The sequence below is a fragment of the Oryx dammah genome, unplaced genomic scaffold (assembly GCF_014754425.2).
Source record: "Oryx dammah isolate SB20612 unplaced genomic scaffold, SCBI_Odam_1.1 HiC_scaffold_6, whole genome shotgun sequence".
Classification (NCBI taxonomy): Eukaryota; Metazoa; Chordata; class Mammalia; order Artiodactyla; family Bovidae; genus Oryx; species Oryx dammah.
This window is the reverse complement of record NW_024070190.1, coordinates 6900348-6925753: the sequence shown is the minus strand read 5'-3', so window position 1 is coordinate 6925753 and position 25406 is coordinate 6900348. Positions and strand designations below refer to the sequence as shown.

At 36.8% G+C, this 25406-nt stretch overlaps 1 protein-coding gene across 1 annotated transcript in view; it reads right to left on the bottom strand.

Moving 5' to 3' along the window:
• The window catches only part of LOC120865417 (lysosomal-trafficking regulator-like), a 164800-nt gene that overhangs the window by 95109 nt on the left and 44285 nt on the right, over window positions 1–25406 (bottom strand). The window contains exons 5-14 of the mRNA XM_040242693.1: window positions 22490–24566; window positions 20030–21053; window positions 18015–18176; window positions 15958–16114; window positions 13443–13669; window positions 12871–12940; window positions 6325–6434; window positions 4203–4620; window positions 2795–2939; window positions 1219–1392 (exon numbers count right to left, since the gene is read on the bottom strand). Coding sequence (XP_040098627.1) covers window positions 1219–1392; window positions 2795–2939; window positions 4203–4620; window positions 6325–6434; window positions 12871–12940; window positions 13443–13669; window positions 15958–16114; window positions 18015–18176; window positions 20030–21053; window positions 22490–24566 — 4564 coding nt within the window. The remainder of the gene's footprint in view (window positions 1–1218; window positions 1393–2794; window positions 2940–4202; window positions 4621–6324; window positions 6435–12870; window positions 12941–13442; window positions 13670–15957; window positions 16115–18014; window positions 18177–20029; window positions 21054–22489; window positions 24567–25406) is intronic.

The following is a 25406-nucleotide window of genomic DNA, read 5'->3' as shown; positions in this document are numbered from 1 at the left end:
GCCTGGCTCACTCTTCCTCCCTCTTGTTCATGCAAAACTCCATCTCCTTCCTTCAGATCTCAGCTTAAATAATCTGTTTCTAGCTAGGTCTTCCCTGATGCCCTTCTCTTAAGCAGGAAACCAGGTATTTTCTGTCTCGGGACCCATTTGTTATCTTCACAGTACTTGTCATGATTTATACACACTCGTTTAATTGTGTACCTTGCTGTCTGCTTCTTCACTGAACTATGAGCCCCCAAAAGGCAGGGAACATGTCTGTCTTGTTTACCAAGCTCCCAGCCTTAATACTGCACGTGCTCAGCACATAGCAATTCCTCAATAAATACTGGATGAACAAATGAATGAAAAAATCAATTACTTTGTGCTAAGGGTATATGTTATCTCTATGATCTAATCTACTCTTGAGAGACTTTAGAGAAAACTGAACGATAAAGTATATAAAGCACCTTGCAAAAGGTCTAGCCGCCTCATCCCGGATTCAAAGCTGCTGTCACGCAGCATCACCATGCCCATTCATTTTTCTTTCTCATCATTCAACTTAGATATTCCTTCCAACCAGCTCAGTCCTCTCCTGTGTTATACTAGTTTCCAGTTCTGTATTCCCTTTCATGCTATTTCATTCAACAAAATACTTTCCAACTCTTATAAATCCAAGTACCTTACAACTCTCTTTGAGTTAAACTTTACATTAAGATATTTCACAAGATATTTCTTATTATTTTGACTCACAGTTCTCCTGGTTTGTAAAAATCAAATAGTACTATAACCAAACTTATCACCTGGTATGTTTCTAGGTTTCTATCTTAATCTATCACCTGATATACTGGCTTATATTTTTTTCTAGTCATTCTAATTTCTTTTGAAACTCTGATTTAATTTTGGTATTAGTTTTATTAGCCACTTAATTTAAATAATTCCTTATGGATTTATCTTGTAATATATGGGCTTGATGCACTAAATTTATAAATGTCTAAATGTTCAGATTTGTACATGGTCCCCCAAATCCAAATATTAATCTTAAATGGTTTCTTCTAAGGCAAATTAATTTTGTATGTAAGTGATTAAAAAAAAAAACAGAAAAATATCTCACTTGACAGATTCCTATTAAAATATGGTAAATTTCATCTATAGTCCTTTTGTAATTTGTTTCAGAAGCTGTAACAGAATAATTAAAATTATAACTGAGATTATTAAGTATTTACTAAAAGTGTTTCATACCTCTGTCCAGAGATCCATATGGAGAGTTTCCCATGGATATTCTTTTTCCCTTGGGGCTGCTGTAAGTAAGTTAGTACTAAATGTTGCCATTTGCTTGGGAGGAAAATATTCTCCTGTGATTCAACCTGTGCTAGTAACACAACTTTTGTATCATCGTTTGAATCCATGCAGACACTGACAAAAAAAGAGTAAAGGTACAGGCTGAAACATGAAATTTCTGATATCAGTTTTTAACATGTATAGTTAAGTATAACTCTAGATATTTAAGTAAAATTTAAAAACCAGTTCTAGTATTAAACCAACTTGAAAAGTCAGGAGGTCTTTGTTTTATATCATAATCTGCTTGATTATTTTATTATACTATAACCTCATTTCATGAACTTAAAAATAGATCTGGCTCATTTGCTAGTATTAACACTTTGGGCAATAATCTTCAGGATTCAATTTGCAAAAAAAAAAAAATTATTATTACTATTTATATACTCATTGCCCTTTTAGTGCAATGTTTGCTTCATACAGAAATTAATACATATACATAAATATCTAAATGCTAGTATGTATCATTGGTCTAACCTACTCTGAGGGATTACTAACAGAATTAAGATATAATTTACATAAACTACCTAGTAACCTTTATAACATTTACAGAACATCCCTAAGTAACATATTTTACTTAAATTTTAATAAACATTATTGTAGTTCAGTTGCTCAGCGGTGTGCGACTCTTTGCGACCCCATGGACTGCAGCTTGCCAGGCCTCCCTGTCCTTCACCATCTTTGGGAGTTTGCTCAAACTCATGTCCATTGAGTCGGTGATGCCATCCAACCATCCTGTCCTCTGTTATCCCCTTCTCCTTCTGCCTTCAATCTTTCCCAGCATCAGGGTCTTTTCCAATGAGTTGGCTTTTTGCATCAGGTGGCTGAAGTAAAGTATTGGAGCGTCAGCTTCAGCATCAGTCCTTCTGATGAATATTCAGGACTGATTTCCTTTAGGACTAACTCGTTTGATCTCCCTGCAGTTGAAGGGACTCTCAAGAGTCTTCTCCAATACCATAGTTCGAAAGCATCAATTCTTCAGTGCTCAGCCACCTTCTTTATGATCCAACTTTTACATATTTATAAAAATAGTATAATACTGTTCATACTCACTCAATACAAATAAAAGACTTGTATCTATACTAGTTAACAAAGGAGGCAAGAAAAAAAGGACAAGACAGCAATGAGAACCTAAGTCTATGAGATAATGGCTATTAAATGTATAATCTGCATGAAAAACAGTTGCCTGTTAACAACATCGTAAGATCACTGCAATCGGATAGAATACCTCCATAGATAAGCCTTAAGTAAGTATTTGGTCCAAGATACACTGAGAATTAACATAGTGAACTTTAGAGTTTAATTATATATTATTACAAAGATTATAATAATTGTTTGAATCTACCTTCTTTTTTTAAAATTAAGAGTTTTCTATTTTGTCACAATGATCTTTATAGCAGATTTCACATTAATGTCTTTTACATAAATTATTTAAATACCTAAGCTACTCCTGGGGGGAAGGGTTGAGGATAATTATTACCGAAAAATAAAAGTGCCGGTGTGGGGATCAGCCCACACTTGGATCATCAGTGCTTTGGATCCCAATGAGATCATATGAATACAACCTTCTTCTATGAGCCTTTCACTAGGATTCACATATGCTGCACCTTCCAGTCTGTTGTTCTCTATGAAAAAAAGATGTTAGGATGATTAGTCAAGCATCTGACAAAAACTGAGTGGAAAAGTAATGTAAATTGAATTTTGCCACCTAAGAATTGATAGCTCTAAACAATGTACATGTGATATTACTGATGAAGGTGCTATCTAATGTACATGGAGAGTTTTCTGTATTAGGTCATTTTGCTCTGCTCTTTCGATGTACAATTTATAAAAGAAAACTCTATTAACTATCCAACACATTAAATTATCTGCTAAGATTTCTTAAAAGTTCAATTTCCTAGGCTAAACCATAAAAATACCTAAGTATGCTATGCTAATAACTTGGAAATATGTCTGTGGAAAAGTAGATTCAGAGCTCCAACTGTAGATACCAGGTGACATTTCCCACCCTTCAGTCTTGACAGTGTCATTAAGGTTTTCTTTTCTATCTATAGGTCAGTGGTAGAAGCTGTTCCTAGAAACCAAATACTGGGGAAGGCCTAGTGTCCTGAAGCAGAGGCTCCAGTGGGGTGTGTAAACTCTGTGGAATGAAGAGCTATTGAGACTAGCACCTCCCGATCATGATAACCCTCCAAACCTCTGGCTCAGTCATTTCATTCATTCCACAGACCATAAGAATTAGCCCACTTTCCTACCACCATAAACTGCTTTTTAACGAACAAGTTCTTTCTACCTAGCAGTTTCATAGTCACAAAAGAGTGATTCAATAGGCTGTAGAAAGAACTGGAATGAAATTTATTCTCACTTTGGAGGTTGGCTGATACGGTTACACATTTTGTGACAGGAACTAGAAGAGAGGCACTGAGGAAAGATACAGCGTAAGAAGGAGAGCTTGAACTACAAGAGAGAAAGGAGATGAAATGGAGGTGGAATGACAGGAGACAGGGAACAGGTAAGAGAAGGATGGAAAAGCGGCTACAGGGTTCCACGCCTTCCTTTTCAAATATCAGGAGCCACCCTAACCCAGCGATGGGACCACGACAGAGGCATGAAATCGGGTTGGTGATCCCAAAGCAGTTGCGTGTGTGGTGGTCCACCTGCCTCCTTCCTCACACTCCCTCTCCCACCCCACACTAAGCAAAAGTACAGAAGAAAATGGTGTTTAAGGCTGTCCGACCATTCAGGTTTGGGTACGTCAGAACCTACCATCACTAAGGCATTCCATGAAGAACGTGTGGGCAGTAAGTCAGAGTACCACTGTGTTCCTAGTGCTCAACTAAAACTGCCTTCTGAAAAGTCTTAGTACACAGATAATGCTGTTGTCATACCTGTTCCATCAAAACTACTGTCCAGTAAAATCAGTGACTTGTTTCTTTTCCTTGTCTTCTTCCCTTTTTCTGTGCTACTCTCAGGTTCGAGGATACACTCCACATTAAACCACAGGGAAATGCTGAAGCCTTCTGACAGGTGTGGCTGTCCGAGCAAAGGCAAGTGGACTGGGGCTATGTGCCAAGAGGAAAGCAGCTGCTGGGGAAAACTCTCACTCTCGCCCTCTTTCTTACAACGTGACACTCGTGCTCTTCTCAACAGCCCCATGGCCTTACTGTTGAGAATCCCGGGGCACTTTTGTGATGAAACACCATTGCTTAAATTTGGAGTATACAGTAAAGGGAAGGTTAGATACTGTGAAGGACTCATAGTAATGTCACTTTCAACAATTTTCAGAATACCCAGAAGAAGAATTTCCTAAAGGAAGAGAAAACCAAACAAAACTTTACAGCCATGTTACAAGGTATATAATAATCTTGAAAATCAGGTTATAAACAAAAATACAAACATAAACATATGTATATCAGCATTTATATTTAAATAACTTCTTACCTACTATATCATTAAAATTTTCATTTTTGTGTGTTACGATATTGGCTCAGATGGTAAAGCATCTATCTACAATGCAGGAGACCCAGATTCGATACCTGGGTTGGGAAGATCCTCTGGAGAAGGAAATGGCAACCCACTCCAGCACTCTTGCCTGAAAAATCCCATGGACGGAGGAGCATGGTAGGCTACAGTCCATGGGGTCACAAAGAGTCGGACACAACTGAGCAACTTCACTTTCACTTTTCAAAATATGAAAGAGATTTGTCTTAAAACATATAATCTCTTGTGGTTAATTTGTTTTAGATTTAGAAGATTTTAAAAAGGTTCAAAATTAAAAAGTTCTGAGCTGGTTTTAAGTGTTAGAAATTAAGTACAATGATTGTATTGAGAATCATGTCTACCAAAGAAAGGTGTTTATTTCCAGGTGCACTACAGTTACTTCTCTCAATTATTTTTAAATGAGGGATAGAACCAGAGACCTTGCAAATTCTTTAGGTTTCTGAATGGTATTTATGGTATGACTGACTTCCTAAAATTGATTGCTCAGTTACTTTCCACCTTATTTTACATGCCTTTTCCCTAATCAAATAAAAATTTTTCATCTTTTTAGATTTATTTATAATTACAAGTTTCTGGTTAAACTGAAACACAGAATGTACAAAAGAGATGAGAGGAAACAAGTATTTAATTAAAGAGAAAAGCAACAACTAAGGAGACTAGTAAAAAAATAGAAAAGATTAACCCAGTACCATGTCCTATCCATTCATAAAACAACATCTAATGTCGAATACTATGATAAATGAACTCAGAAAAATAGAATACAAACATCCCATAAAAATATAGTCAGTTCTCAATTGTCTGCACTAGTGGTTTTTAACCTCATGTTCCACAGAGCTCCTTCAGGGTCTATAAGGCTCAAGTAAGGTGGTGAAACAGGCAGGGCTCAGGAACATTCTCCAATCCTACTTCAAAGAAAGTAGCTCCAAGGCCTTCTGTTTTAATGTTTAAGCGTTGAGTCCAGATTTCATTATAAAAATGGGCTTCTCAGCAAAGAAGAGTCTAAAAATCACTAAGTTGCACCAACAGACAATGAAGAGTGAATAATAATTTTCTAAAAAAAATGATAACCTTCAAAATGGTTATCATTACTCATAATTATCTTTAGTAATTAAAATTATTCAGCATTTCTTAAGCACACAGACTTGGGGTGGAATCAGGTAAAGGGATTATGACCCCAATGATATATCTAGTTTGCCAAAACAGAAGTTAAATCGTTAAAATTGTATAAATAATAAAATAATTGAGAATTTTGTATGGCAAAAACCACTACAATATAGTAAAGGAATTAGCCTCCAATTAAAATAAATCAACTTTTTAAAAAGCCTGCAGGGAAAGACCCAATATTAACAGCAAAAAAAATTAAATTAAAAAAATGAGAATTTCACACACAATAACATGGAGTTGACTGTATAACAGTTATCACATCAAAAGAGGGAGCTTAGTGATTTCTAAAAAAAATAAAATTCTATTAGACATCAGTGAAAAAATGTCAAATTATAGCATATTTACTGTACAAGGAGATTTCTCCAGAAATATTCTCAAAAGAAGGGTTAGCTCTTCTGAACATGTTCTTGAACTCATCAAAGATACCAAAAGATCCACCAATACTCTCTGGCATGCTAAATTAAAGAAAGAGAGAGGGGAAAATTTAAACCAATATACAGTAATTAAAGGAACTGAAAAAACAATTTCACTGAAAGAGATTAAATATCAATACTATTGTCATATCTTAAATGGATCATAATTAATCTAATAATCCAAATATCTGCTGAAGAAATAGCAATATCACTAAATGAAAACCAACTAATCAGCTGACAAAAAAACAACAAAACCACTTTTCTGAAAGAGTGGTTAGCTCAAAGTAAAATAAGAGTATTTAAAGAAGCATAAATTAATATAGTATTTCTTAAATAAGCTGATGCTGTTAGGTACTGTAAAACAATCTGCTACCTTCTCATGTTTAAAATGTTTAATTTATAACTTTAACTTTCTAAAGAGAAAATTAGATGCTATAAACAAAATTAGAAATATTAAAAATTACAAAAACACTTAAATATCACTAAAGATTAGTTTGAACACTTTATTCTATCATGAGGCTTAGTATGAAACATAACTGGTAATGTACAAATTCATAGAACTTTTGAGAGTAAAATACTGAATAATATTTATAACATATATATTACATATGCTATATATATTACATGTATAATACACAAATTCATAGAACATTTGAGAGTAAAATAATAAATAATATTTGTAGCATACATATTGCATATATATTACAGAGATCAAAATATATTTACATGCATTATCTCAGCTGATCCTAAACAAAAAGTTCTACAAAATAAATACTATCTCCCTTTTGGATATGAAAAAATAATTCTGATATAAAACCTAAGAACAGAAGTCCTGTTTCAGCAACATGTTTTATAAAGAAGCCATGAACTGACATAGAAAGGAAATTGCAATGAGACTAAGAAATAGCATGGACTTTATCCTATTAAGTCATCATCAGATGGTCAACATTGAAATCAGATTGATTATATCCTTTGTAGCCAAAGATGGAGAAGCTCTATACAGTGAGAAAAACAAGACCAGGAGCTGACTGTGGCTCAGATCATGAACTCCTTATTGCCCAATTCAGACTTAAATTGAAGAAAGTAGGGAAAACCACTAGACCATTCAGGTATGACCCAAATCAAATCCCTTATGATTATACAGTGGAAGTGAGAAATAGATTTAAGGGACCAGACCTGATAGATAGAGTACCTGATGAACTATGGATGGAGGTTCGTGACATTGTACAGGAGACAGGGATCAAGACCATCCCCATGGACAAGAAATGCAAAAAGGCAAAATGGCTGTCTGGGGAGGCCTTAAAAATAGCTGTGAAAAGAAGAGATACGAAAAGCAAAGGAGAATAGGAAAGATACAAGCATCTGAATGCAGAGTTCCAAAGAACAGCAAGGAGAGATAAGAAAGCCTTCCTCAGCGATCAATGCAAAGAAATAGAGGAAAACAACAGAATGGGAAAGACCAGAGATCTCTTCAAGAAAATTTAGAGATACCAAGGGAACATTTCATGCAAAGATGGACTCGATAAAGGACAGAAATGGTATGGACCTACCAGAAGCAGAAGGTATTAAAAAGAGATGGCAAGAATACACGGAAGAACTGTACAAAAAAGATCTTCACGATGAAGATAATCATGATGGTGTGATCACTCACCTAGAGCCAGACATCTTGGAATGTGAAGTCAAGTGGGCCTTAGAAAGTATCACTACGAACAAAGCTAGTGGAGGTGATGGAATTCCAGTTGAGCTATTTCAAATCCTGTAAGATGATGCTGTGAAAGTGCTGCAGGTACGCCAGCAAATTTGGAAAACTCAGCAGTGCCACAGGACTGGAAAAGGTCAGTTTTCATTCCAATTCCAAAGAAAGGCAATGCCAAAGAATGCTCAAACTACTGCACAATTGCACTCATCTCACACGCTAGTAAAGTGATACTCAAAATTCTGCAAGCCAGGCTTCAGCAGGACATGAACCATGAAATTCCAGATGTTGAAGCTGGTTTTAGAAAAGGCAAAGGAACCAGAGATCAAATTGCCAACATCCGCTGGACCATGGAAAAAGCAAGAGAGTTCCAGAAAAACATCTATTTCTGCTTTATTGACTATGCCAAAGCCTTTGACTGTGTGGATCACCACAAACTGTAGAAAATTCTAAAAGAGATGGGAATACCAGACCACCTGATCTGCCTCTTGAGAAACCTATATGCAGGTCAGGAAGCAACACTTAGAACTGGACATGGAACAACAGACTGGTTACGAACAGGAAAAGGAGTAGTAGGTCAAGGCTGTGGTTCCAAATAGGAAAAGGAGTACATCAAGGCTGTATATTGTCATCCTGCTTATTTAACTTATATGCAGAGTACATCATGAGAAACACTGCGCTGGAAGAAGCATAAGCTGGAATCAAGATTGCCGGGAGAAATATCAATCGCCTCAGATATGCAGATGACACCACCCTTAAGGCAGAAAGTGAAGAGGAACTCAAAAGCCTCTTGATGAAAGTGAAAGAAGAGAGTGAAAAAGTTGGCTTAAAGCTCAACATTCAGAAAACGAAGATCATGGCATCTGGTCCCATCACTTCATGGGAAATAGATGGGGAAACAGTGGAAACAGTGTCAGACTTTATTTTGGGGGGCTCTAAAATCACTGCAGATGGTGACTGCAGCCACGAAATTAAAAGACACTTACTCCTTGGAAGGAAAGTTATGACCAACCTAGACATCATATTCAAAAGCAGAGATACTACTTTGCCAACAAAGGTCCGTCTAGTCAAGGCTATGGTTTTACCAGTGGTCATGTATGGATGTGAGAGCTGGTCTGTGAAGAAAACTGAGCACTGAAGAATTGATGCTTTTGAACTGTGGTGTTGGAGAAGACTCTTGAGAGTCCCTTGGACTGCAAGGAGATCCAACCAGGCCATCCTAAAGGAGATCAGTCCTGGGTGTTCATTGGAAGTTCTGATGTTGAAGCTGAAACTCCAAATCTTTAGCCACCTGATGCAAAGAGCTGACTCACTGGAAAAGAGCCTGATGCTGGGAAAGACTAAAGGCAAGAGAAGAAGGGGTCGACAGAGGATGAGATAGTTGGATGGCATCACCAACTCAATGGGTGTGAGTTTGGATAAACTCTGGGAGTTGGTGATGGACAGGGAGGCCTGGCATACTGAGGTTCACAGGGTTGCAAAGAGTCGGACACGACTGAGCGACTGAACTGAACTGAACTAAACTGAACATGAATCAGTTCCAGGTTTTAGAGTAAGAAAATAATATGACCAAAGTAAAGTGTATGTTTGTGGATTTTTTTTTTTCAGTTCAAAACTAATAGGTTCCAGTTCAAAATGGGGGACTAGACACACACACACACACCCCTCTATCACCACAAAGTCACTGGACTAAAAGTACAGAAGAACAAAAAGGAAGAAACCCATAATAGGAAAAAAGCAGGGGAGGCAGTGGGCACTAGCAGCACATCAAGTGAGAGATTTAAAAGTATTTCCTACAGATGGAAGGATAGAGAGATAAAAGAGAAAGCTGCAGCCTAGGATCTCTCTGAATTACAAACGGACTCAGAGGAATGGAGAGCCGAACTGTCCAAAATCTGGGGAGAAAGTAACAATAGGGCTGCTACCACAGGGATTAATAAGAGGTTTGTCTGTGAACATGCACCTCTCTCCCTTATTCTGAATATTTAGCACAGATAACTCATCATTTACCATTACGCCCCAAACTTGTTAACTGTTCTCTAAAGAAACTGAATGGATTCTGCCAACAAAAAGCGGAGATATACGGCAGGATGTATGCATTAGGGCTTCCAACTATAACTATAAAGTCTGCAGACTGGCCAAGTTGCCTAACCAAGGGTAAAAACAGCAGCAGAAGAGTTGCTATGCAGGGTATACAGAGAATAACTAGAGCATACAGAGAATAACTAATACTCAACAACAAAAGAAACACCCTGATTTTTAAAAAGCATAAATGATTTGAATAGACATTTCTCTGAAGAATATATACAAATGGCTAACAAGCACATGAAAAGATGATCAACATCACTTATCATTATGGAAATGCAAATAAAAACTACAGTGAGACACACAATGAAAAAAAATCAGACAAATTCCAGTAGGAAGACATCATGATCAGTCCTCCTTAAAACTCTCAAGGTCATTAAACAGGAAAACTCTAAGAAACTGTCACGGCCAAGAGGGAACCTCAAGAGGTATGACAACAAAATGCAATGCGAATCCTGGATAAGGTCTTTAAACAGAAGAAGAACATTAAGTACATATGAAGGCAATTTGAATAAACTACGAACTTTAGTTAATAATGTAACAATATAAATACATTAACTATAGCAAATATACTAATGCTAACCTAGGTACTTTCTGTACTAGGCTCAAACTCTCTGTAAAACTTTCTTTTGGGGTGACAGAAAAGTTTTAAAATGGGCAATTCTGAATCTACTAAAAGACAGTGAACTGTATACTTCAAATGGGTGAACTATATAGTATGTTAATTATATCTCAAGTACATGAATTATACCTCAATAAAGCTGTTATTAAAAGATAATGGAATAGAATTTTTCAGAGCTAAGATACAAATAAGTCTTCATATCAAAAAGGTCCATTAAGTGCCAGCACAATATATAAAAATATAGCCATAACTAAGTAAATGCAGAAGAAGGGAAGGCTTTCCTTACAGTGTAATTCCAATTAAGAAATGAAGGAATCATGGAAATAGAAAATTACTATTTGACAAATACCACCATACCACCATACTAATTATTTCAGTCAAAAATCGTCAATGGATACTAAAATGAGTAGGTTAAAGTAAGATAGAAAAAGGATATTTACATAGTCTCAAGTTATCTCCCCACAAGATACTTACTAATTATAAAGAGAAAATAGTAACTTAACAGTGGAAGCACCTTGCAAGATATTGTCTTAATCAAGTGATCAAAGGCAACATCATCATTGCTAAGATACAGATATCATGAACCCCTGGACATGATGTACTGAGGTATGCCTACCCAAAATGCATAACTTGAATTTAACCATGAGAAAATATGTGACAAGCCCAAACTGACATTTTGTGTATGTCAGCCTTAATCCTCCAATTAAACTTTAGGTTTCTACAGCTAAAATCTAGGGTTCTATCTAGTATATATAAAATGACCATATTACATATTCATTATGAATTTCTCAAATGTCTGTGAAAGTACAAAGAGAGAGCAGGCATTCAAGTAATACCTGACAGAGCAGCAATCTTTTAGACTGGGTTACAGTCTCGTAAGAAACAACAGACATCAAACAATGGACTGGTTCAAAATTGGAAAAGGAATACATCAAAGGTATATTTTGCCACCCTGCTTATTTAACTTAAACACAGTATATCATGTGAAATGCTGGGTTGGATGAAACACAAGCTGGAATCAAGTTTGCCCGAAGAAACACCAATAACCTCAGACATGCAGATGACACCACCGTTATGGCAGAAAAAAAGAAGAAGTAAACAGCCTCTTGATGAAAGTGAAAGAGGAAGAGTGAAAAAGTTGGCTTAAAGCTCAACATTCAAAAAACGAAGATCATGGTGTCCAGTGCTATCACTTCATGGCAAATAGATGGGGAAGAATAAAACAGTGAGAGACTTTATTTTCTTGGGCTCCAAAATCACTGCAGATGGTGACTGTGGCCATGAAATTAAAAGGTGCTTGCTCCTTGGAAGAAAAGCTATGACAAACCTAGAGAGCATATTAAAAAGCAGAGACAGTACTTTGCCAACAAAGGTCTGTCTAGTCAAAGCTATGGTTATTCCAGTAGTCATGTATGGATGTGAGAGTTTGACCGTAAAGCAAGCCAAGTGCCAAAGAATTGATGCTTTTGAACTGTGGTGTTGGAGAAGACTCTTGAGAGTCCCTTGGACTGCAAGGAGATCAAACCAGTCAATCCTAAAGGAGACCAGTCCTTAATAGTCATTGGAAGGACTGATGCTGAAGCTCCAATACTTTGGCCATCTGATGTGAGGAGCTGACTCATTGGAAAAGACTCTGATGCTGGGAAAGACTGAAGGCAGGAGGAGAAGGGGATGACAGAGGACAAGATGGTTGGATAGCATCATCGACTCGATGGACATGAGTTTGAGCAAGCTCCGGGAGTTGGTGATGGACAGGGAACCTGGCGTGCTGCAGTCCACGGGGTCACAAAGAGTTGGATACAACTGAGCAACTGAACTGAACAGTCTCACAATGCCACTTCTAAATACATGACCCTGAACAATTCATTTGATCACTTGGAATCTAGATTTTCCTCTCTAGAAATTCAAGATACTTATATCTACTGTATTGGTTTGAGAAACGGGAGAGATGCTGCATATAAAGCTACTTCTGAAACCACATGGCACTATGCCAATGAAGCTATTATTGTCAACTTTTCATTTCACATAACAAAATTATTTCAAAGCTATTGTTTAAAACCAAAGTTTCAACGCACCTTGAAAATCAGAATCAGTCTGTGTTAAAATACTCAAGAATCCTCCTCCTAAAAGATTTTTCACAGTTCCCTGAAGATTAAAAAACAAAAAATAAGAAATTAAATTTCTTACCTCATGAACGCATGAAGAAACTATAATGTCATAATAAATTACTTGATAGTATACTGTATATACCTATCTAGATATTTTAAAATAAGTGGAGAGAATGCTATGTGTAGGGTTATACATAGTTTTCATTTTGTTTTTCATACTGTTTTTTCTGATTTTTCAAAAACAATGATCATGTATCAAAATTAAATGCAATTTAAACAATATTACTCGTTTTCAGAAATACACTAGGATTCTTATAGTTAGCCAATGACAACACTGATTTTTATCCTACTTTGGAGAACTATGGAAGCAGAAGATTTTTAGACTATCACTTGTACTAAAAATATACCATAAAGTGTTATAAAAGGTAAGTAATCATCTCAATTTTCAGACAAGTTGGGTTATATATAAATAAAGAGATGAGTAATTAGGGCATGTGTGTGATAAATACTGATCACATTTAATTAGATACATTTTTTACCTGTTGCATGAGTAGAAAAATATTCTTTTCTTTCTGTCTGATGATTTTCAAAAAACTCTCAAATACATGGGCAAGCACATCAAGTTTAGCTTTACCAGTAGAAAGCAAATTTAATTCCAACGTACAAATCTCAGGATAAATTATTTCCCCTTGAGCGAGGTTTTCAAGTAAGTCATTTGGACTGCTTGATGCAATGAAACTTTCTGCTTCAGGCTTTAAGTCTACCCCTAAAAGGAGAAAAATAAAAGGTTATTTTTATTCCCGTCCTAAGCACTGAAAAAAATTTCAAATCTCATTCATCACTTAGGAGATCTAGTGGCAAAAGTGCTATTTATAAGAAGATGCTCACAAAAATCTTTTCCTACTACTTGATTTTTGACTACAATAATTATCCTGAATAATCAAGTCATATGGATATTTTGATGATAAATGAGTAGCCTTAAAAGTAATTTTGATCTTCACTAGAAGCACAAGTACTATCAACAGTAATTTTTATAGACATGTGATGCAGATTTAATATACCCCTTTGAGACAACTGGAAAAAAGTACTATCCCAAACTTTCTGGTGCCAAAATATCTAAATCATAGGCTTATATCTCTGTGAAAACAGTAGGTTTGGCTATTGGTTGGATAAATTTTATAGTTTGCCTTTTTTATCAGTGGGATACAGACACTGCCTCACCAAATATTACATTCTGGAAAATTTAACTGTTATGCTCTTTAAAGAAACTGCTGTACTCTTTTTAAAAGTTCATATAGGTAAGAAATTTATAAATTTCTAACTGGACCAAAATTCTTTAGATCTAGTGAGCAAACTTAGACAAAGGAGGGTATCTGTCATTATTAAATCATGTCTGTACTACGATAAAACTGACACTATTATAGCAATATATTTCAAAAGCACCTGTTTAGGGGGGAAGGGGGAGTGGGAAGTGGAAGAAGGTGGTCAAAAGGTATAAACTTCCAGTTATAAGATAAACAAGTACTAGGGATGTAACATACAACATGGTGACTATAGTTACTACTGCTGTATGATATATGGGAAAGGTGTTAAGAGAATAAATACTAAAAGAGTTCTTATCACAAGGAAAAAGTGTTTATTTCTTTTCTTTGTATTGTATCTATATGAGATAGTGAATGTTAACTAAAACTACTGTGGAAATCCTCTCACAATATATGTAAATCAAACCACCTTAAACTTATATGGTGATGTATGTCAATTATTTCTCAACAAAGCTGGAAAAAAGTTTGTTTAACAAACCAAGTAAGTCACATGAATATATATGTATGAGGCTTTCAATCTGTGGCTGTTCCTTTGTTCTTTTCACTCTCTTTATGGTAAAAAAACAACAAAAAACAAAAAAACACCTGCTATGGGTCCATCAAAGCCCTTTAAGTAGGACATCAGTGATTATTCCAATTCACTCAATTTGAAAGAGACAACAGCCACTGAAGAAAATAACTACTGCAAACTTAGTGAAGACTAACAGTATTGGCACAGTCATAAAACCAGCAAATAAAAAGATGAAGCCCTCCCAGAAATCTCCTGGCTCTATTCAATCCATATCTTCCATTCTACTCCACTCACGTTTTCGGCCTGGAAACAAAGGATCACATGCAATGTTATTTCCATCTTAAGGACAAGCTGGGCTGTGGTGAACTAAGAAACCTATGCTGAAGCATTCTTGGATGCCACAAAGAGATGTCTGTATTCCTTTTATTACTTAAATCTTTGTAACTAACTGTTTTCAAAGCTCTTCCTGTCAATGTCCACTGAATAGATCTTTTCTATCAAGGCCTCAATGTAAATACATCTTCAGTGAGGCCTTCTTTGACTACCCAGTCACTATCACATCATCCTGTTTTATTTCTTCATATTGCTTATTTCTGGTATTTCTTGTCTTTTCCACTAGAATCCATATGAAATTAGAGACTTCTTCCACCCTGTATTCTTAGACACTCCATCAATATTTGTGATAACAAAAATATATTTCATTGATTTAAACTGCTTAAACTGCTTACAGGGGCTTCCCTCATAGCTCAGTTGGTAAAGAATCCACCTGCAATGCAGGAGACCCCGGCTTGATTCCTGGATTGGGAATATCCACTGGAGAAGGGATAGGCTACCCACCCCGTATTCTTGGGCTTCCCTTGTAGCTCAGCTGGTAAAGAATCCACCTACAATGTGGGAGACCTGGGTTCGAGCCCTGGGTTGGGAAGATTCCTCTGGAGAAAGGAAAGGCTACCCACTCCAGTATTCTGGCCTGGAGAACTCTATGGACCATACAGTCCATGGGGTCACTAAGAGTCGGTCACGACTGAGCAACCTTCACTTTCACTTTCAAACTGCTTACAAGAACGCCAAAATTTGTTGTCAAGATCAAATAAAATAATGATGTAATACACTTTACAAATATAATTCAATAAAAGTTCTAAAGTGATATTATTAAGAACCATTTGCTAGTTAATAATCTGACTCTCAAATGAAGTTACAAGTACTTCAGTGATATTTTACCATCATCCCAGGATTCACTATCCTCAGGATTGCTTTCACTATCTGCTTCATAACCTTCTTCTTCAACCAGAAGTTTAAAACTGCAACACTGAGAATCCTCAGCTTCTTCTGAAAAATCACCAGGCTGGGATGACAGTTCTTCTTCAGACTGATGACTCTATAAGATCAGTACAATTAAATTAAGACAAAAATTACAATGTTTGTTCATTTTTCTTAAATAAGATATTTATTACTCAAAAATCATTTTGAAGACAGCTTCAATATTTTAAGAAAAAAACATTAGGAACAGATATTAACCATTATACATTATGATATTCACACAGCATAATTCTCCAGAATTTCTTAGCCAATTTGATTAACACCTTTTAGGTGTCCTAACAAATTAAACTATAGGTCATTTCAGTTTTACTGAAAAGTAAGTCTAAGAAATTTCATTCTAGCTATGTAAGAGGAGATGAGTAAAAACCACAATGACATGGAATTATACTTCTTATAACTTAATGCAAATAAATACATATTATATTTACATATTTGCACAACAAAAGATTTTTCCAAAGGTTTTTATAAAGTGTTTCATAAATTAGATAACTAAAGACATGAAAAATTTTCAAAGAAACTGATTTTAAGATTTCAGAATGCAATTGTCTACATATAAGCATCTCTGAAATCAGAGTTCCAGCATTAACTCCCTGTGCACGTATCATGTGGCATGAAATTTTCCTTTTCTTATAAAAATGCTAATAATATCTTCACTTAAAAAAAAAACCACTTAAAGAAGCTCAGAGTACTTAATCATTGCAATATTTTAAAAAGAAGAATAATCTTTTTTTTTAATAGGTAGGTAGATATTTTAATCTACATAGGTATTCTGACATTTCAGGTAGGTATTTTAACATTTTCCAGTTAACCAACTGATTCAGTAATATGATTATGACATTAGTAGTTATTTTAGTAAGTTTTTACATTATATGACAAACAGTAATGTAAACTATTATGGCAGAAGATTATAAAATGCCAATATGTCTAGACCAAGGAATTGAAAAAGAAGTCACACAAAGATAAAGGTAAACAAACAACCTAGATGTCCATCAGCAGATGAATGGATAAGAAAGCTGTGGTACATATACACAATGGAGTATTACTCAGCCGTTAAAAAGAATACATTTGAAGCAGTACTGATGAGATGGATGAAACTGGAGCCGATTATACAGAGGGAAGTAAGCCAGAAAGAAAAACACCAATACAGTATACTAACACATATATATGGAATTTAGAAAGATGGCAATGATGACCCTGTATGCAGGACAGCAAAAAAGACAGATGTGTAGAGCGGACTTTTGGACTCCGAGGGAGAGGGAGAGGGTGAGATGATTTGGGAGAATGGCATTGAAACATGTATAATATCATGTAAGAATCGAATTGCCAGTCTATGTCCAATGCAGGATACAGTATGCTTGGGGCTGGTACACGGGGATGACCCAGAGAGATGTTGTAGGGAGGGGGGTGGGAGGGGGGGTTCATGTTTGGGAACGCATGTACACCTGTGGTGGATTCATGTCAATGTATGGCAAAACCAATACAGAATTGTAAAGTAAAATAAAAAATAAAGAAAGAAAGAAAGAATTCAGAAAAAAAAAATAAATAAATAAAATAAAAATTAAATTAAAGTGAGAAGAGAGTTCTGTAAATATTAACCATATCACTATAGAATCAAATAAGACAAAGAGGACAGCTGAGTCATCACTATCCGTGCATTATTACTTAATAAACTATCAGTTATATATGAGACATCAAATAATACTTCCATCTTACTGGAAGCAATTCTCGGTAAATTTCCAGATTAGATGAAGAAAAGCATGTCACACTGCTCTCCTATGTTTTATGAGATATAAATACAATCCATCCCAGAGGATGGAGACAGAACCCATTGAACTCATCTGACCAAATCCTGGCCCATATGTTCTAACCACATCACAGTGTCACACTCTGAACCCACACACTTCTGCCTCTGCCAGTCACACCCAAACAATAACAACACAACTGTATGTTACTCATACCTTCTCAGTCATAGAATCATCATGCTCAAAATCTGCTGAATGATTCCCCAGTGCAACTCGAAGCAGGGCATCAAATAAAGGCTTTGCTAATTCTGTTTCCATAACCTTTGACTTGGCAAGATGATCCCTCATTTCATGCAATATAGTTTCCACAGACAAGTTCTAAGGTAAAAGCAAAGAAACTAAGAATATCAACATGCTTTAAGAAAAAAAATAAACAGTGAGAAAACAAATGATAAATTAATATTTACATTAAGTAAAAGCTAGTCCATTTATTTGCAGTTGATATGAAATTAAAATGACTATATAAATATCCAGTGCTTATACAAATATCCTCCTGTTACAATTAAGAATAATTAATATTTTAATTTATCCAATGCTTTACTTATCTTATTTGCTTTTGAATTTGAATGTATCATAAATTAATTGTATCAGGGAAAAAATGATTAGTTGAAACTCAAGGTTTTCATTAACCATTTCTAGATTTTACTAATTCCTTTTCTTAGTGATTGCTTAAGACTCTAAGAAGCACTTATATTCTAATTCTTTTCTCTTCCTCCCTTCTTTACTCCTTCCTATCTGTCCTGGAATGGAGCTCTCACTGCTTGTTCTTCTGTTAAGGGATGAAGCCATAAGGATAGATAGGAAATTGACTTCTCCCTTAACTCTGTCCAGTGGGAGACACAGATACACACAGACAAGATATGATGGAGTAGGAAATGGCAACCCACTCTAGTATTGTTGCCTGGAAAATCCCATGGACAGAGGAGGCTGGTTGGCTACACAGTCCATGGGGTTACAAAGAGTTAGATGTGACTGAAGTGACTTAGCATGCAGGAAGAAAAGAAGGGATCTACCATATTTGAAATTTCCTTAGAAGCAGGGCCTAAAACTAAGCATTCCTTTTTGGCTGAGATGTGCTCTCAGGGGAAACTTGTAAAGGCATGAGGAAGGCAGAATATGCTGGGGGAAGAATCCAGGCAAAGATGTGCTTTCAGAATAAATGTGTCACCCCAGCCCAATTCCATGGGAAGCTCTGGAGCCTGAACTGCACCACAGAGACTGCCACTCCCAGAGCCATACCCATCAGTCACTGGCTCTCAGCACCCCACACTTTGGGAGATGGGTGCAGATGGGAGTCCTGAGCAGCCAACATCTGCAGCAGAGGTGCACGGGTGGATCAGCTTGGCAAGGGATATAGGCAGGGCACCAAACAGAACCACACCAAGACTGTTGAGTGTGGACGTTGAAATACAATAGCTGGGGAAGGAAATGGCAACCCACTCCAGTATCCCTGTCTGGAAGATCTCATGGACAGAGGAGCCTGTGGGCTGCAGTCCATGGGGTCGCAAAGAGTTGGGCATGACTGAGCAACTAACACTTCAGTTCAGTCGCTCAGTCGTGCCCGACTCTCTGCGACCCCATGAATCGCAGCATGCCAGGCCTCCCTGTCCATCACCGTCTCCCGGAGTTCACTCAGACTCACGTCCATTGAGTCAGTGATGCCATCCAGCCATCTCATCCTCTGTCGTCCCCTTCTCCTCCTGCCCACAATCCCTCCCAGCATCAGTCTTTTCCAATGAGTCAATTCTTCACATGAGGTGGCCAAAGTACTGGAGTTTCAGCTTTAGCATCATTCCTTCCAAGGAAATCCCAGGACTGATCTCCTTCAGAATGGACTGGTTGGATCTCCTTGCAGTCCAAGGGACTCTCAAGAGTCTTCTTACCCATTATTACTCATCTGACATCTGACATTTAAGGTGTATTTAATGCCTTTTAGGGTTGGTAAATTTTGTCACATGGGTTCTGTATTCCAAACTAAACCCTAAGCTTCTCGAGGGCAAGAACAGGGTCATGTACTCCTCTGTGTCCACCACAGTACCTGGTACTGTGCTAAGCATACAGGAGCACCTCAAAACTCAGAATCTTTGGAAAAACAAAATGACAACAGCATTACATTATAACTTTAAAAAAATTTACATTACACAATGGTTAGATGAAAGATAAGTTCTTACCTGACTGGGTAACTCCAACTCCATCTTTTGCTGACAAGCTCTGGTGCCATGAAGACAAATGGCCAGAAGGGCTTCCAAAAATCGTATGCCCTGAAGTGAGGTTTCGCTTTTTCGACTCATAAAGACTTCTGTTTCCTCTGGAACAGCTTCCACAGCTGGAATCTGTTCCACATTTACAGAAGAAAGATGCTCTGACTCGAATTCACCTAAACTGTCAGCACTCTTTTTCAGACTACTCAGTTCTGCTGGTGTGGGGTCACTTTTTACAGTCAAAGATAATAAATCTTCTTTCACAGTGATCTCAGGTTGAGAAATTCTGTTTAAATCTTGATTTTCACCCATGTTTCGATCTCCTTCCCTTCTCCCTTGCTCCTCTTCAGGATTTCTGAACAGTTCCTGTATTACCATAAATATTAATTTATGGCATACTTGGAAACCACCAAGCCTATAAAACTGTTTCTGGAAAATGGGACTTAACATGTAGATCCAACGACACATGGACCAAATGTCAGCTGCTTGGTGCATGTGTTTGGGAGAGGGCAGGACGAGGCTCTCAAGAGAGAAACACGGCAGCATGTGTTGCAAAGGCTCGCTCGCTGTACTGTCATAGCCAGAAGTATCCTCTGAATCACTGGCTAATTCTCTGTCAGATTCTGCCTCTTTACTTACACACAAGAACGCCACACAGAGGAAGAGGTTAATTGTGTTGATATGAACATCCTGCACCACAGACTTTCGTTTCTTTGGATAAGCATCTTTGAGCCGGGCATAAAATTTACTAAGACTCTGAGAATCTGAATAAGCTTGCTGGTTATACAAAGTACTGACATTTAAAGATGACAACTCCTTCTGTTCAAGGTCTATCCCGTCAATACCTGGAATTGAAGAATCTTTCTGTTGTTCCCCTAGGCTGATTATCAGAGTTTCAAATGCTTTTAGTGAGTGATTTCGGATACCATCTAAGTAATTTAATTCAATTATTTGGTTTACTCCATTACAACTTAAAAACAAATCTCTTATTACCCTGTGAGAGAAAAAAAGTACAAAAGATTTACATACAGGCACATCATTCATACACTATTTAAACATGTCATTGCTGCATATACTAAACACTACCTATTTCAACTTTATCAATTATCTGGCTGAAGTCCTTAGTTAGATATGACCAGGATTTCAAGTTGCTTTCTAACTACTTTTACACCCTTCTGCAAACACTGCATATATAATTCCAGTAGCATTTGAAAAGAACAGATTACATGCCTCTCAAGTGAAACGAAGCAATTCAGGGAAGAATATTTTTCCCCAAACGGCATATTTCTCTATATAAATTCTCCATGCCACAATCACCTCCATATTTGAGACGGACACTCTGAAAGCAGGGAGGCCTTTGCGGGTCCATTCATTTGGCTACTTGGTGGTTCACTCAGGACTTTTGTTTATTTTAAATCTGTATGTCATCAAGGGAAAGAACCAAACTACAGATCTGAAGTTTTTCAGCTCTATCTCAGGTAAAACTCACAAGTCTGGATCACTGGAATCTGAGTAATAATTTTAGTATAAATCATCTCAGCAAAGATCCAGGCTGTCCACAAATATGCCACAGAGTTATAAAACTGTCAGATCAAAGACAGTTCTATTTAAACAATGTCAGAATGTCAGGATTTTTTTTTCTAATGATTGTGAAAATAATGATTACAGATATGTTATACTTTACTGTAAGTTTTAAAAATGGTATATGCATTAATTTCAAAGGCCAACTACCTATCAGAAGCAAGCTTCATTTACAAAATTATTTTTTAAGTATGAGAGCTGACAATCACAAAATCTGCAAAACTCACTGGTGAGATTCTAAGTATCTTAATTTTCTTCATTTTGCTTACCTGTATTTTCCAGTTTTTCTACATACAGGTAATAAATGTAAATATGGTATTCAAAAAATAATAATTCCATTAATTTCACTGTTTTGATCATTATCATGCACATACACACTTTATGTACTATATATATTTTTTCACAGTAAATAAATGAAACATTTTTTTACTTTTTGTATGTTACTGATAAAATATTATAAGCATTTTCTCATGTCCCAATAGATCCTAGCTAACATTATTTTTGGCTAATAATATTACATCCAGTATATATAATTTAATTAATTTAACTTTGCCCCTGCTGTTGGGTATCTGCATCTTATCCATTTTTTCTCATATATATATATATTTAAAACTTTACTTTTTTTTCAGAGAAATTAAAATCAATGGCTCTGTCCTCTTCCCTATAAACACCCCAGTAAAACAAACAAATAAATAAATGTTTAAAAAAAATCTGACATGGGATGGGAACTTTTTTCATTGTTAAACTAAAATTAAATCCTAGGAAAAATAAATAATAAAGATATTCAAACATCTTTGAATATGATTTTTCAACAGTGAGAAAAAATATCTACACATATATATAACAAACCTTGATTTAAGCAGCGTAGGCAGAGTTTTTAAATAGATCTGAAGTACTTCCTGGGGCAAACACTGGTTATGATGGCTACAGACATGAGTCTGAGCTGAAGTAATGCTAAGCTGTTGACAGTGATGTGCTAATTCAACTCCTCTTTGCAGCACAGGATTAAATACGCAGTTATACAGTTTCCACTGAACAACAACATTGCCTTTCTGGATCAAACTGCAAATGTGATTTGCAATCTGTACACTCTGTAATCTGTCCTCTTGGAAGACAAACTTCTGATAAGCCTCTAAGGCATCCCATTTCCACAAGCCTTCTGACCCACTGCTGGGCAGGACGCCTTGAAATCTGTAGGGTGGACTAGACACAGCTGAGGGAGGTCCAGCATTGTAAGAGCTTCCCTGCAGGGTCTCCTCTAATTTGGCTAGTTGATCTGAGTCAACAGTACAGATGTTGCAAGCTGCTTTTTTAGTTTTCTGCGGTATCTCAGCTCCTCCTAACTGGTCCAAAATGAGTTTGTGAAGAATATTCAGTATATGCTGCTGACAGCTTTTCAGTGCTGGCAACTTAAAAGCATGGAGGAGAGGAACAATTACAGATTTGGGATCCATACAACAGCATATGCCGATGTTCTGAACCCCTGAGAGGATCTGGACACACGTGCTGCTCAAGGAAGCCTGCTGCAGTAAGCGTAAGCACTGGTGGGAACACACAGCAATGCAACAGCACCGCTCAGGGTAATACACGTCTCCATCTGCCGTCTCTTCAAATGGGCTCTTGGAAACCTGGTTTTTAAAAGCCGAGACCAACAGACCTGAGAGGTCTCTGTGGTGATGCATGAAGTGGGAATATTCGCAACGTCTGTGCCTTTTTCTTGTACACACTGAATGATGCAGCTGCTCTGACTTCACTTTTTTGACAGTGCTCATTATTTTCATGACATTATTGATGAGGGCTTTCAAATGTCCTGAGGCCTCGGGAGGAACCCCATCTCTTACAACCAGCCATTCCATTTGAAGAACTGCTGTTTCAAATAAATGAAATCCGTGATGCTGAATGAATTCTTGGACCAGATCCATGGCTTGACTGAAGAAGAACGGATTTGAAGTTGCACTTTGAAGACAACAGATCAGGATCTGCAGAACTCCCTCCAGCAGCTCAGGTAAAAGAAGCACTCTATGACGATACTTGGAAAACACAAAATCTTCCTGACCCTCTTGTAGTGTTTTCTTCTGTCTTGGGGCAAAAGGGTCAGGTTGCTTTCCTAGGCAAGTTCTAATTTTTAAAGCTGCTCTAAGCAATTCTGTTAAATTTTTTCTGAGATTTTCTGGCATCACCTCTGCCGTACTAATATCTACTGACATCAGATGCAGTACTGTTCGGAAAAGCATCCGTTGAATCAAAGCCACTGGTTCTTCAGTCCAACCTGCAGAAACCATCTGACCCTCCAAATTGTCACTGAGATTACAGCAGTCCCCAAAACCCGCTAGGAATTCAGTCAGTGTGGGCACTACACTGGCTGCGAGAGCAGAATTATGATTCAAGGTAATGTCAAACTTACAAACTTTCTCTAATAAAGATAACAAAACATGACATAAGTCAAATGGAGAATTGTTCATGTGACTGATGGTAGACAAGGCAGCTGGCTCACTTAAAATGTCAGTGTTTGACTCCTCTCTTGGAATCATTTCTCTGGAATTTTCCAAAGCCATGGTGTCAGGAGGAGTCTGCTCTTTGGTTGATAAGTGGTTAAGCTTAGCTGTAAGGTGGTCTTCTTTAGGACACTGTTTTACAAAATGCTGTAGCACATGGGACCTTCTGTATTTAGTCATTACTATACTTTTGTCATCTGAATTGGCTTCTGAATCTGAGGTGGAGAGCTGTGTCTTTCTTGCATCTCTTACAGAATAACGATGGGTAGTTTTACGTTGCCGCCTGCTTTTTCTAAAAACATTTACTTTTGCAGAAACCTGACCAGCTGGAGCACTTCCTTCTAAATATAATTTTTCCTGAGTAGATCTTTGAGAACTTGAGTTCTTTTCTTTGGTCAGGATTATACCAGCTGAGAATGGCAGATTAAAGTCTGACAAAATGAAGAAAGAAAATTTAGAATACCTTAATATGTTTTAAAACTCAATATGCATAGGTGATTATCCTCTTCTTTACTTTAGGAGTTTGTCCTCAGTATATTTTTATTATGGGGCTGACTTCTTTTAGCTTTTTGGTATGTCTCTACTCCCCTTCCTCCCCACATCACTTCATTTCCTTATCCTGCTTATATTAAATACCAAGTGGCCCTGAATCAAAGAACACAAATTGATTTTGAAAACAGGGAGAACAGAGTTAGGAAAGCAATGCTGGTATTTAGCATTACTATTTTTACCACTTTACAAATCTCCTCTAATAACACCATTAATTAAGACACAGAGGTATACTCTATCTTCAAAACAGTATTTAGTTTATAGCTCTGATATAACTTAGGAACCTTAAGATCTCCCCGAATTATTTCAAAATCATACAATAGATACAAATGTTCTCCGAGACTGGGGTTAAAGAGTTACTCATTCACAGTATTCACTGCATGTGCTACGCAAGGAACTTGGTATAGGTGCAAATATTGCTGTTTCACCCTCAGTGCCTAAAACCTAGGGCTGCTGTGTGGTCATCACTCAAGACCTATATCTTAGAGAAAAGAATAAATTTTCCATACTAATTAAAAAGATAATGATGCTGGGCTTTTTCCTTTGCAATAATACAAAAGGTACAGTTATAATTTAGAATGAATAAATAAAAATCTAAATAAAAGACTTGTGCTTTAAGGGAGAGAGGATTAAAAGGAGTCTGACAAATTCCACATATGCAAAAGATGCAGGCAATGAAGAGAACTTCACCAAAAGAACACAAATTAGAGTTCTTAAGTGAT